The following is a 13,803-nucleotide window of genomic DNA, read 5'->3' on the forward strand; positions in this document are numbered from 1 at the left end:
ATTTTTAAAATCCGCTTAGATTGAATAATCTAGATCGCTGTTCAGAACATGAGGAATTTAAAACCCTGTGGTTTAACTGCCAATGCCCTAGTTCACATGCTGTGAACTTCCACACTGATAGCCTGCTCTCAGCTATTGAACAGAGCTGCCCAGGCTGCACAACCTGGCTGGGGGTTGGTGTGGCAGAAGAGCCTTAGTCTCTGGTCTCCCAGACAAAGCCCTGCCATCCTGCTGGACCCCTCAGGGCTTGAGAGAACTGAATCCTACCTTGTGGATATTAGCAGGGATTGGTTTGGAAACAGGCAATTATTTTCACCCTGATTTTTTTGTACACACACAAATAAAAGGGATACTCCTCTGTTGGTGAATGGCATAGCAGACCATTGCCTTGGCAGCAAGTTGACCTGGTTAGGAGTGAGGTCAGGAACAGAACAGCAGGAGAAAAATGAAGCTGAGAGGTGTAGGAACTTTTTTCACTCATTTTTATGTATCCTCTTCTGCATCATCAGGAGAGGGAAAGCCTGTGTGAATGGATGATGGGAGGATCTTTTGCAGTTTTTAGAAGGGCCATCTGAGTAACTTAACCTGCTTCTGTCTTATTTCAATAAACAGTGAATATTTGGAGAAAGGCTCTTTTGTCTCATGGAAGTTTGGCTATTCAACTACTCCTGTTTCTTCCATACAAGCTGTCTGGACTAGTGTTTGAAAGAAGAGTTCCATGCATTTGGCTTGGTTACTAAGTTTTTTGTGTGACCTGGGTTACATTGTTTAGAAGCATTTGTCAAATTATAAGGCATTTTGAATAAAAGGATCCATGTAAATACCAAGCATTATTGTTAAATCATTGAGGGATTTGAAGGAGCCTTACAAGCATGTATGTATTAAATCTGAATGTACCCCATTCAGAAGAGGAATTCATTCAGGGAGAATGCTGACACTGGGGATGAGTGAAATAGTGATTTCATGTGCAAGAGGAACACAGCAGTTATTTAACAGTTCATAGTAGGACAACCCAACAATGTAGCACAGGAAATTAAGAAAAGTACAAGTTCATTTAAGGCTACAGAGGGAATTAGGGTGACAAAAGTAATTGATTTGACTGGAACTTAGCCAGGTCACCCTGCTTGTACAAGTTTCATAACTTTTTTGTGATCAGGAATGGTCCTAACATAGATTCTCTGTCTTGATCAAGATCCATAACCGATAGCAATGCAAATCAACTACTGGGACAACAAGGGGAAACTGACAATGTTCAGTCAGAATAGTGCTGTCTTCTTAAAATAAGTCTTTCATGGAGATTGCTCATCTTGTGGAGGATTGAATTATTAGTTTAAGAGGATAGCTTGGTAAAAAGGCCCAGAATTTCATTTGTGATGTGAATGTAAATTTAAAGAAAAAAAATAATTTTCCTGTTACTGCAAACCATATTGGGAGGATCTCAAGACAATGTTTATCACAGGTTGGCACAGAGCTTCAAACTGTGCAGACTTCACATTTTTCCAAGACCATCCCCCATAACTGCTCCAGGAAACCTTTCTTGAAATGCAGGACTCTCCAGTAAGTCTGAATCTCCTCATTCTCATAAAGAGGAAAATAACTTCCTGACAGTTTATCAGAAAACTAGGAGAGACCATTGATTCTGAAGCTGCTGTCTTAAACACTGTTTCACAAAGCATATTATGTCTCCCCAGTTGTTGTTTCACATCTCTCTTTTGCCAATATGTTTTTCTGTTACCTGCTTGTGGTGGTGACTGTCTAGAGACTTAATAGATAAATGCATGAGTACATCACTGTTCTGAAGGGACACATACTCATGTAAAACAGACCACTGCTATTAGGTTGCCTTGAGCTCAGTCTTTGAGAAGACTCTTGGATCAGAGCAGCTTTGTATGGCTGCTGTCCCCTGGCATCTCTCTGTTCCTCTGGCAAAGAAGCATCCTTGACTTGGATATTAAGTTACAGAGACTGTTGTATTTAATTGTTCCACTGAAAAAACAAATGTGAGAGGTATCGTGCTAAACGTAGCTGGTTTTGATCTTCATGGTTTTAATTTATGCCATTGCTTTTTTAGTTACACGATACTGAGGTGTCTACATGTATGTGCCTTTTGATAGGTTTGCTGGTCAGTCTGCTCTTGTATCAGTGAGCATTGTATGGAAAGGGGAGTTGTCTTGTTGCCATATGAAGGAAGGCAAATGGGAACAGGGGAATGCTGCCACGTCCATTCTGAGTGATCAACCTAAGAGGAATAAATCCCATTTTCAGATATATTGGTTTGGTCCTGTTAGTGACCAGCTAAATACTTGGCTCCAGTGCTTTATCAAAAATGCATTGGAGAAAAGGAGCTCAGTTCCCTTTATAGTTTTTCTTCTTTAAGCCTGATTCTTTTAGTCTTCTGAAGATTCTTCTGTGTCATTCTTTCCATCGTAACATAACTAAGTGCTGAAAACTCCATGAAGCATAGCTCAAATTTTGCAGCTTGGTGGATAAAACTTATTGTCACTGACATTTATTACTGGGCTTAAATCTGAGACCCATCAAAGCAGGCCATGAAGATGACCTTGGCAAACATCAAACGAGATACTAGGTTGCTATTTAAAGAAAATATAAAACAAAAACAAACAATTAAAAAACACCACCAAAAAATCCCCCAAACCAACCACCACCCACCAAAAAAAGGGTCCTAGTCATAAATTATTAGAAGAACCCCAGGTACATCTGAATTTTATGATAATTAAGTGACTTATAAACACTTCGGATAAAATTCAATTCAGTGTCCTTTGATTTTGACAGCAGCAATGTTCAGATGTTGAGTCAATAATTGTCAGTTTGCAAAGCTTTTTAAAATGAAAAGAAGCATAAGAAAATTAAGATCATTGTTATGATGGTCATGTCAGTTATGAGTCTATGATGCTTTTGAAGCCAAAGCAGAGTATTCAGTGGCATCATAGAAATCATGTAGAAATGTGGCATCCCAGAAAATCTGCTGTGAGCTTTCCAAGATACATTCATTTTTATTTACCATTGCAAATGAATCCTAGCTGAAATAAGGTCAGGGAAGAATGGTGCACTGTAGACAGGCTCCTTGAAGGGACAGCCCATGGTGTGTAAATTGTAGAGATGAGGTCAAGGCTTTGGCACTGTTCCTTTGACCCATGTAATGAATGATGAAGCTCACTAATGAGAAAATGGTTCCGGTGTATTCAAAGTAAGGCAGAAGACTAGAAAAGGTCAAAGGCTCTTTTTTTTCCTGGTCAAAGCTGTCCAGTTAACTCAAAATATGCCAAAGATCTGTAGGTTTGCACAAGTCCTGAGTAAAACATGGATTTTCAGGTGATGCTAATTTATTTTCTTTCTTTTTTGTCTCTGAAGATGCAGGAATTGGAGCAGAGAGTGATAGAAGCAGAGCAAAGAGCTGAGGATGCAGAGAAACAGGTAAGAGATTTTTTGATGCTGGCTCTGGTACAAGTCCAGCAGTTAACTCACTCTAAATTCCCTCCAGTCTAGCATATAGACAGCAATCTGCAGTGCTATGCCCTGCTAGGGAAACACTGATTTACTGTGGTGAATGGATTTTCTGGTCTACTTCCCAGTCTGTGAGCCTTAGGTGTGAACAGGTGCCTGAATATGCCTAAGTGAAAACAAGTACCTTACACCTTCCTGTCAGCTTCACAGCCTTTACCCCCTCATCCATGATAGGCATGCTTGGTTGTGGAAAAGGAAGGGGATGTTGTACTTCAGGATTAAATTGCAAAGATAAGACTGCTTGGCAGGTCCTCAGGAAACAAATACTCAAGAGTACTGGTGAGGACTTGTCTACAAGTAGAGAAGGTTCTGTGAAAGAAGGTTTTGCAGACACACCCTTATCACTTGTTTTGGACTTTTTAGTAATTACTGCTCTGTCTCAGGAGCCCATGGAGAAAAACAGTAAGAGCTAGATTCATTATCTATTAGTGTAATCATCTAAAAATTAGACATATTGTCTAAACTAGTTCTTCTATGCTTCATGAATAGTGGAGAAGGGGAGAGAGGCAGACTTCAGCTTGTCAACAGGCTGTAAAGATGTGAACAGGCTGTAGAGAATAGACCTTTGGGAAGCAGGCATTCTGCACTCTAAGGAGTATTATAGAAACAAAAGAGCCAAGACAGGTGGTCTGAGCTCTTGGATCACTGCAGATCACTGCTGAAGGGAAGGCTTGAAGTGAATCAGCTCCCTCCAACTGGACAAAAGCTGTAGGACTGAGCACTAAGTCAGGGCTTGAAGGGCAGAAGTAAGAGCCACACAGCCAAGAATGACTGTAAAAGATGATTTCAGAAGTGAGGGACTGAATGGGCAGTGTTATAAGCACTGGGAATCAAGAACTTGGAGTACCTGGAAAGGTGTCCTGTCTGCAGAACATACTTTTCCACACCAGTTTGATATTGACATCAAGATTTTTTACTGACCAGCTTAATTCTAGGAAAGATGCTATGTCTTGACACCATGCTGTTGGCTTCTATGCTAGACCAGCAACTACCAGTGAAGAACAAGAGTCGCTCTCAGGAGTGGTGTCAGTAAGACCACACCCCCAACCAAGACAGGCAAAGATAATACAATACAGGCAAAAGTGACAGCTGTGACAGCACCAGCAGGAAATACAGTTATTGCCACTGGCCAGTGAAGATTTCATACTGGCAGACATTGGAGAAGAGTGCCCAGAATATGATAAGATGCAATGACAGCAAGGGACAGGATTGAGAACAAGTCAAACCCAGGTCCAAGAATGGGCAAGAAGGGGGGAACTTCGCTGGGAAGGTGTAGCAGAAATGAGGATTGCCTTCACTCACCTGCCACCAGCAGTTCTGTAGCCATGTGTTGGCAGGTCCTAAAGACTGGCAACCCTCAATGTTTGCCTTTCCAGCAGCCTTATCCACATCCAGAGGTAAGTGTTCCTAGAGAAATGGTACATTGCTGCCTGACAGCCTGAAGAAGTGAAAGCATAAGAGTAGGACCATTCCCTTCCACTAATGAGTACATTCATCATGAATGAGAGGCAGCCAACGAATGAGAGGGTTCCACATAAAGTGCAAAATCCCTTGTTATCTTTCTCTCCAGGAGTCTGTGGGGTTGGATTTGTTAATTCAATGGTCTCCCTGTAGCTGCCAACCTCAATTAAGGAAATCACATGTTTGCAGTCCCCTCGCTGAGCCTCTAGTACAGTCAGCATTTGGGCATCAGACAGGAAGGAGGGGCCATTTCTTTTTACTATAATCACCCTAAACTCTAATGAAAGCACATCCGACTCAGCAGGCTTAGTTTTCTGGCTCGGATGTTGGGTGCTTACCTTTCTGATTCAGTATGAGGAAGAGGCAGTGTGCTTCTCTGCCTAATACAGGCAGACAGGAGGACAAAACACAGCTTCTGCAAGTATGAAGTGTAGGCTGCTCAAGAGAGCGTGACTAACCCTCTTGCACAGACTCTCTGAAGTGCTCTCTTTCTGGTTCTAAATTCATGCTAAATTTTTGGTATTTGGAGTTGGTTTCTGGTTCTAAATTCATGCTAAATTTTTGGTATTTGGAGTTGGTTTCATTGCAGATTTGGCTTCTTTGAGATGTGTTTGAACCAGAGATTCTTCCCATCATCAAATACTGCAATTACTACACTTGTGTTAAATTGAAGGGATTTCATTCATCTTTAGAAATGAAGTCTTATAATCCATTGTAATAGAATAAGGTAATGGTAAAATGGAGTGGCATTATTGAGAGACAAAGGTTTTGAAGAAAGCAGAGAGATTTAAAAAAAATTGCTAAAAACCTGAAATGCTTCAGTAGCCACTGGATTTTAGTGCATTGAAACTTCATCTGTAGTGAAGGAGCACTTCAGTGATCTTTCTCTTGCTGAGATGAAAAAGTCTTGGCACTGGCAGGAGCTCAAAAACAGTCAAATCTTTTGAAATATCTAGCATTGTATCTCCTTAGCAGGTCTGGAGAAAAGACTTGGCAGAAAGACAGGAGTTGCCAAAACACTTTCTTAAGCTGGGGATGGGAGGATGAAGGCCCTCCATAGTACATTTTCTTATAGAAATCTTAATCTGAAGTAAATGGCCAGGAGTTTGTGGTAGGGAATGAAGTAAAAAACTGGCCATGATATTGCAGAGGAGAAAGGTGGAATGTACTGTGTCCATATGTGTATGGAGACTATGGTGCCTGTATAGCCTCTTTGATTAATAATTTGATTGTAATATCTCACAATTTGTGATGCGTTTATCTGTCCATGGTTCAGTTTGCATCTGTTGCTGCTTGAGCATTACAAATGAATGGACAATGTTCCTTTCACAAATGTGGATATAAACTAAGAGTGACCTGAAGGGTGTTGTGGTTTTTGATGTTTTATTTTTCCTTTCCCAACTTGAAAAATAAGAAACCCTAAAATATTCAAAAATATTATTTTCATTCTCTTACCAATACACAAAAAGCTCCTTGATTTGCATAGGTTTGTTTTGCTGGTTTTTGGGTTTATTCAGTTTCCTTCTGATTACCATTACAGGTCAGAGTCATGGAAGAGAAGATAAAACTAGCCAGCGTGAAGACTGGTGAATGTGACAGCACCCTGCACAAGAAGTACCAGGAGCTGATGTGCACAGTGCAAGGAAAAGAGGATCTGATCAACAAATTAGAGACACAGCTAGCAAAACAGGTAGGGATATTTTCAGCAGGGAGACCTGTAGGTTTCATGAGTTAGAGGGATTCTGTAATGTATATTTCAAAGATACGGATTATCTCTCAACTGGTCTCTCAGTTGCCTCCAGATCAGCTGTAAGATGATGCCCAGCCCAGTACAAGATCCTCTTTTTCCTTTTCAGACAAAACATCCACTCAGCTTCAACAGCCTACGTCTCTTCATTATTGGAGATCAGTCAATGTGCCTAAAGGGCTTCCTTATGCTAGTGCTGAGACCCTACATTGTAAAGCTACAGTCTGGTCACAGTGTTTCTCTTGCTTTTTGGTATATTGATTACTTTGCAAAACTGTTGTGTAACCCATCTCTGACCTTGTTCATGCTGCTTCTTGGGAAGGGTCTTTTCCCAGTCTTCAGTAGTCCTTTAGCATAGTTCATCTCTTGTCAGATGTCATTATAAAAGAGCAGCTGTTTCTTAGTATGGATAGTTCTTAGTCTCTTCCTTTTTCAGCTGGTGGAAGTAAGGTGCTACATCTACAGCAGGGCTTGTATTTCAGTTCTAGTGAAGGCCTTGCCCTGTGGTTTTTATAACATGAGGAATGAGGTATTCTTATGTGTTGCTTGATAAATAGCTTAAATAGAAGTAGAATTTTACAAAAAAAAAAAATTTACTCAGCCATTTGAGTTACATTGAACTAATTGCCACATATTTCAAGAACTGTTAGTAGAAATCTTGTTCCAGCAACAAGAGGCAAAATGAGTTTCTAGAAATGAAAGCCAAAGCTTGGCAATTCCAGACAAGAAATACACAGTCACTGCTCTAGTTTCAGAACAGGATGAGATGGTGGCACGGATAGAAGGTTACCAAGGGTCCCTGTAAAGCACCCTATTTGTTTTCACTGGGATGGGAAGAGCCATGGAGTTCAGAGCATCATTAAGAGAACACTGAGGTCATGTCTGGACCACGCAATAGTGTGGGACACAAAGAATCTCTAATTGCTTTTGGATCTTACAGCACAGTAACTGCATCTATGGCTGCTGTGCCTGAGTGAATTGGTTCTGCTTAGAGGCATGGCTTACTAAGCATGGTGACAATGCTGTCATCATGTCACTATTCTACTTCAGAACCCTCAATAAAATCTTGGCATTGCACTTCACCATATAGTGTAATAATCTGAATCTTTTACCTCTTGGACCTTGTTCCAAGACAAGTCCAGGTCATTAGGGATTCAAAGCCAGTTCCCATGTGATGGATATTCAGAGATGGTAGATTTGCTATATGTGCCAGATCATTTCAGTCCTGTAGTCATATCTAGTATTCTAACTCCTGCAAAGTTTGAGACGTGATGATCAGGAACACACACAGTCACATAAAAGGAAAAAAAAAAACTAAATAAACCTTCTTCTTGAAGCATCTGATTTGATTGCTTTTATTTTGTTATGCTCAACTACAAATGTTACAGCTGCCTATAATGTTGCTAGTGCCTATTTTAAAGTCAGCAAGCATACTTGAATAAGAGCCTTTAAATGTGCAGTTGTAGTGATAAATAGCATGTGGTGATTAAAAGTGACGTGAAAATGTGAGGAATTTTGTGTGATCTATTTATCAGCGTGAAAAATTTAAAGTGAGGGGAAGGACTGACATTTTATATAATTATAATTACTGATATTTGTTTGCTTCAGAAAAAGCAATATAATGGGGAAACCATCAGCTGCTACCAGCAAGCATTATCTTTGCTTCTTAATTGGAGAAACCAGGGCTGATGTGCCAGGAAGCATATTTTCCTCCTCTCTCCTTCCCTCCGTTGTTCCCAGAACTGATTTCTTCCTGCAGTTGTTTAAATCACTATGTAGATAGGAGAGTTTTCTGTGATGTTGCTTATGATGAACCCACACAGAATAGAAAGCTTCAGGTGATCATAGTGTTAATTCAGTATCTTTCAAAGGAAATTTCCAGAAAAGTTAAAAGCACAGCTGAGAAAACACAGCTGCAAAAATTACGTAGCAATATTACCCAAGCAGATACTTGGGAGAACAATGGTCATTGTGCAAATCAGCAGTATTGCCATAACACCTTTGCGTGGACTAGAACCTGTTCCAATGAATATGTAAAAATACAACCACTTATAGTATCTGAAATCCTCCTAGCATATCTTAGTGTTTTTCAAGGTCAGGTTGTGGAGCTTTTTTTTTTAAATTTACTTTCTCAATAAGAATATTGCATGTTTGTATTAAATATGTTGTTGGTTTTTGTATCTTGTGCACCTTGAAAGATTCTGCTCTAGACTCATGCTTACAGCAACTGAATGAATCTCTTTTGGTTGAAATGATTGATGTTTTATGAATCAGTTATAGGCACTGCTAAATTCTTATTACCTTTTGCCAGTAATGTGTGTAGGCTGGGAGAACAGTACAGATGCTCAACAGCAAACAGCAACATTGCAAAACCATCTGAAACAAAAACTTGCAGACTCTACTCAAACTGTGGTAGGTGGCCAGTTGTTACCTGACCTGGATTTTGTTATTCCACAACAAACCTTTGCAACAATCCTCTGAATTTAACTCCAGGGACTGTGTGAAACAACTTACAGCTTGATTTTTTCCAGACCAGCTGAACAATTGTATCCAAGTAGCAGTCTTAAATCTTATGTCTGGAATGGGATCTTCTGTGTTTCAGTCACTCCTGATGCAGAAACTCACTGAGAACAGTTAGTTGTACTCTCCTAATTTATCTAATGTTGGTTTTGTTTTTTTGGCACAGAAACAGCTGAGGACTGAGGAAGCCAAAATTGTTCAAGAGAAAGCTGCCAAGATCAAAGAGTGGGTAACATTTAAGCTCAGGGAGGTAAGTCTCTGGCTTTCTGCCAGGTTTCAAGGCATGTAGGTACAGTGGCTGCACTGCCAGGGGGTCCCTATGTAGGACAAGAATCTGAGGACAGCCAATCTGCCACAGGGGCACTCTGCTTGTGTGGACATGCACATACTCAGTTTTAGGGCTGAGGTTATCACTCCTACCGAGGGCCATTTACGTTATTGGGCAAACTATAAATGACTGTGAAGTCTCCAGTGCCCAAAAGCAGTTTCTGAAGATTGACTAGTCACAAGTGGCTTTCACCTAGCTTTCTTTTACCTCTCCTTCTTTTCTCTGGATGCGGTTTCTGTTCTTTTCTGACAGATCACCTGTTACACAAACGTGTCCTTTGCTCTTCTATAATTTGCAATCTCTGACTAACGCTGTTTTCCTGCTGTCCAGTATTTTTCATCTCTGACCTCTGTTCTATCCATCCTGTGGATTTATGCCTCTATCTGGGCCTACCCTCTAGAAAAACAAAGACAGCAGTGGGTCATCATGCAGTATTAAAGATGGAGTAGTAGTTTTCATCTGGGAGTGGGCTGTCTGGTCTTTTATTCCAAGTTAAAAAACATGTATTTCCAAGTTTATAACAAAGGGAGCTTGTTGGAGTTGGGAGAAGCTGTCTTTGTGGGCACTGATTATGTTATGATGTGATTTTTGTAATGTCATTAGGTTGCCTAGATAATCCACCAAGCTGCTGTGCTGCTTCTCTTCCCTGTGTAAGATAACTGAAGGTGCATTTAGGTTACTGATTAGTGCAGCACAAGGGAGGAAGCAGAGGGTTTGATTTGGTGTGACCTGCTGTGAATCCAGGACCATACACTCACACTGTGTCTTTACTGTCAATGAGGTTTGTGCCAGGTGCTGATTCCAGGTGCATTGCACGCACTAGAGAATCATCGCCAGTTGGAGAACTTGGCATCTCTGTTGGGTGACATGAGACAGCACCACAGGTGATTCCTTCAAGAGGGAAGTCTGTCTGGGTGTACCACTGCTGTGTTAAAAAATGGATGCTGAGACTCTTCAAGTAAAAGCATAAGGCAAATTTTTGCAAAGAATCTCTCATGCCCTAATTGGAAATGTAAATGCACCCTAATGTTAGTTTGCTTTTTTCTTTGGTCCTCTGGATCCATGGGATCTTCTTTTACTACCTACAGGGTGAGATGGAAAAAACACTCCTTCTGGGTAATGTTTCTTTTGATTCTCTCTTTCATGAGCACTATTTCTGCAACAGGAGTAAATGATAAGGCATAGCAAGGAAGTAAATTTAAATATATGTTTGAGAAGTGCCAGTAGTTAATACAGAGGGTGTTTGAGAAAGCACAGCAAAATATTTTAAGTGGGTTGCCTAGTGATGTTGGTGATTAGAAGGATTTCAAGGTGACTGGTAGACTCACCCATCTTTTTTTTCCTTGTTAAGAAACTTGAAAGTAATAAAGATGAATGCATGTTCTGTGTAGTGGATCATACAAGCTCACCATTTTGCGTTACTTTTCAGTTTTTATTATTCTTGTTTCATAGCTTGAGCTAGAAAATTACCACCTGAAAAACTGTAATCAGAGACTGATGGAGCAAATTGAAACTCTTCAGGATACATTGCAAGGTAAATGTGTTCAGCTGGTGCTGTAGCCTAATAACCACCACAGGAGTGGAAGTGAGCATTCCCGGGTTGTATTGTTAATTTTGTCAGAAATTAAAACTTGTGACAGCAGGCAATAGAGTTGCTCTGCATCTTAGCCAGGTCCATTTTAAGATGGGAATAACATGCTTACCTGCCTTCACTCTTAATTGTTTTCCCACCAACAGATGAGTACAGACTCCTCTTTTTATTTTTAGAATCTGCATTTGCCATTAAAATAAGCCACTGAGCTCCTGAGTTAGAAGCATTCGCTGAAATACATAGTAGTATGTATTTCAGTTCACATGGTAGTGAACTCTGCATTCACTTCAGTGCTGCGGGAGAGAAGTCCCTGATGTATTTCAGCGTACCTCCACATGTGAATTCTTCTCATCCCCACAGAACCTCTGCTGGCATGTGAGCTGAGTAACTGAGCCAAGGCAGCAGCTCTTTGGTCTGCCTTTAGGAGCTGGGTTCCTCTGTGCTATGAGGTTGGGTTGGAGAAAGCTCCTTATGGTGTTTTGGGTTTTTGCAGTTTTTTGGTGGCTGGGTGGAAAACTCTGGTCTCCAGGCTTGAATGCAGCACCTTTTGTTGTAACATACTTTGAAAAAGAAATTTTCTCTCAAATTTTAATTTTTTTTTTATTTTTTATATTTTATTTTATTTTTTTAATTTTTATTTTTAATGAGCTTGATTTGGTCACAGTAAGATGAGCTAGTTTCCAGAACTTCACTGGGCATGCAGGCAGCGGACATTTCTTTCCTGCAGAAGTCTTTCTGGCATTCCTGTTACTCCACAGCAAGGGAATAGGGCAAAATTCCATCTAAATCCCACCACATTTCTAGTGAAATGCTTTATGACTGGGTTTTTCTCATCCCCTCTGGCTCTGACTGTTCACAAAAAGAGAATGCCTAGTAAGCTGCATTCATAATCTGGTATTAAGTGTTCCCTGGATCCCAGCTCTCTGGGCAGTAAACAGCACTGCCCTTTCCTCTTACCCCTCACTAGTCTCACTATGCCAGGCTAAAGTCAGAGGCCTCTGCAGAGAGACAAATCTCTTCTTGCATGCTATGCTAATAGTAACAGCTTCTTCCTCTTAATCTCCTGTCACATCTAGGAAGCTGCAAAAATACCAGTAATATTTAAAATGAATGGCTTCTTTTCAGTCTACACTAATGATTTACCTTAGGGTCAGGGGAAAATATGTGCCAGGATTTATGTGTGCCATTATTATGTGTTAGCTTTGCTAACATTCAGTTCCTTGTGAATCAAGTGCCAAGGTCATGCTCTCATCATTGTCTTTTTCTCAGCTGTTTCCAAGAGCAGGTTTCATCCTCTCCACTGTCAACAATAATTTATTCTGCTGTTTGCTCTTCCCTCTGTAACTTTGTGTCTTCAGTTTGTTTCTATTTCCTTGTAAATCCCACGGGTGGTTAAGCAATACCCATAGAGTTTGATATTCAGGCAGCATTTTCAGCAATGGCTTTGCAGAGTCACGGTCGCTCATATTTTGCAATTTCCGAAGCATCTAATGATTTGGTTCTTTTTCAGTCAGGCTGAAAGAAATATAAATGCCAAGGTCAATCAAACATCCTCTGCCATTCCAAGTTTACCCCTACTTTCTCATATTCTGAAGCTGCTGTTTAGTGGAAATTATAGAACTGAGATAATCTTTAATAATTATGGAAAGGAAGAAAGTATGATAATTATGAAGTTAAGGTACTAAGTAGACAAATGACAATGGAGGCAATCCAGATCTATCTTTTATGTCATCCTCTAACATAGCAACTGGAAGGGCAGGGAAAGAACTAAAAGAACCAAAATACTAAAGAACTAATACTAAAGAACTAAAAAAATCAAAGATTTTACAGCAAAACCATGTAAGTAACTGTTATAAACCTTTATGACATAAAGCACTGTGTGGGTCAAATAGCACAAAGGGATAACAAAAAGCTCCAGGGAAATTCTTGGAAAGTAAGTAAATTCCTCAATTGCTGTGATGTTTAAGAAGGTCTCCATACCTTTGCTGGAAGCTCCTGGGAATGGATGGAATCATACCAGATGATCTGATGAGTTAAATCACTGTAGGTCCACTAAAGCCAAAAGCCATGCTAAGCAGTGATCTGGCCACTTTGATGTATTTGCCAAAGTGTCGTGTGGATAGGTGCACTTCCTTCTCATGTTTTAAGAAAGGAGACATAATTATATAGGTAAGAATAAAAACTCCAGTATTGCCTTAGACTGTAAGCTTGCCTAGGCCAGTTCCTGGCTGGCTGTTCACATTCTAGGAAGGACCATACAAAATAATGCAAGTAAAGCCGTCCTTCTTTCCATATGCACTTCCATCTTCTGCTCTCAGTAGTTTAGGATGTTCCTAAGCCAGAGCTCCTATACTACTGATACATTACTTTTTTCTGGCCTGTCTGTAGCATTCTGTTTTCTTTTTTGTCTGTGAAAAAATCTTCCTTCTGTAAATTTCAAATGTGCTGCTGAATTTCATCAGGAGCCCCTTAATTTCACTTTTGTCAGAAACGGTGATTAATCATTTCCTATTCATATCTTCTGTGCTATTCCCAAATATAAATGTATAGTACTTTAGTTATAACTGTGCCCAGCTATCTCCTTTCCATTCTGTATAGTCCTAAGCGGGCCAGGGTGTTATTGAAATACAA

General features: G+C 40.2%; 1 protein-coding gene across 15 annotated transcripts in view; it reads left to right on the forward strand.

Moving 5' to 3' along the window:
• PLEKHH1 (pleckstrin homology, MyTH4 and FERM domain containing H1) overlaps positions 1-13,803 on the forward strand; it is an 81,624-nt gene that overhangs the window by 31,186 nt on the left and 36,635 nt on the right. For 13 of the 15 annotated variants that reach the window (XM_086895880.1, XM_086895888.1, XM_086895885.1 and 10 more), the window contains 4 exons: positions 3,373-3,435; positions 6,527-6,676; positions 9,420-9,503; positions 11,034-11,115. In XM_086895880.1, the coding sequence (XP_086752006.1) occupies positions 3,373-3,435; positions 6,527-6,676; positions 9,420-9,503; positions 11,034-11,115 (379 nt within the window). Of the gene's footprint in view, positions 1-3,372; positions 3,436-6,526; positions 6,677-9,419; positions 9,504-10,379; positions 10,466-11,010; positions 11,116-13,803 lie in introns of those variants that run through there. The other 2 variants (XM_086895889.1, XM_023928296.2) reach the window with 2 other exon arrangements.

Source organism: Cyanistes caeruleus, chromosome 6 (assembly GCF_971803275.1).
Source record: "Cyanistes caeruleus chromosome 6, bCyaCae1.hap1.1, whole genome shotgun sequence".
NCBI lineage: Eukaryota > Metazoa > Chordata > Aves > Passeriformes > Paridae > Cyanistes > Cyanistes caeruleus.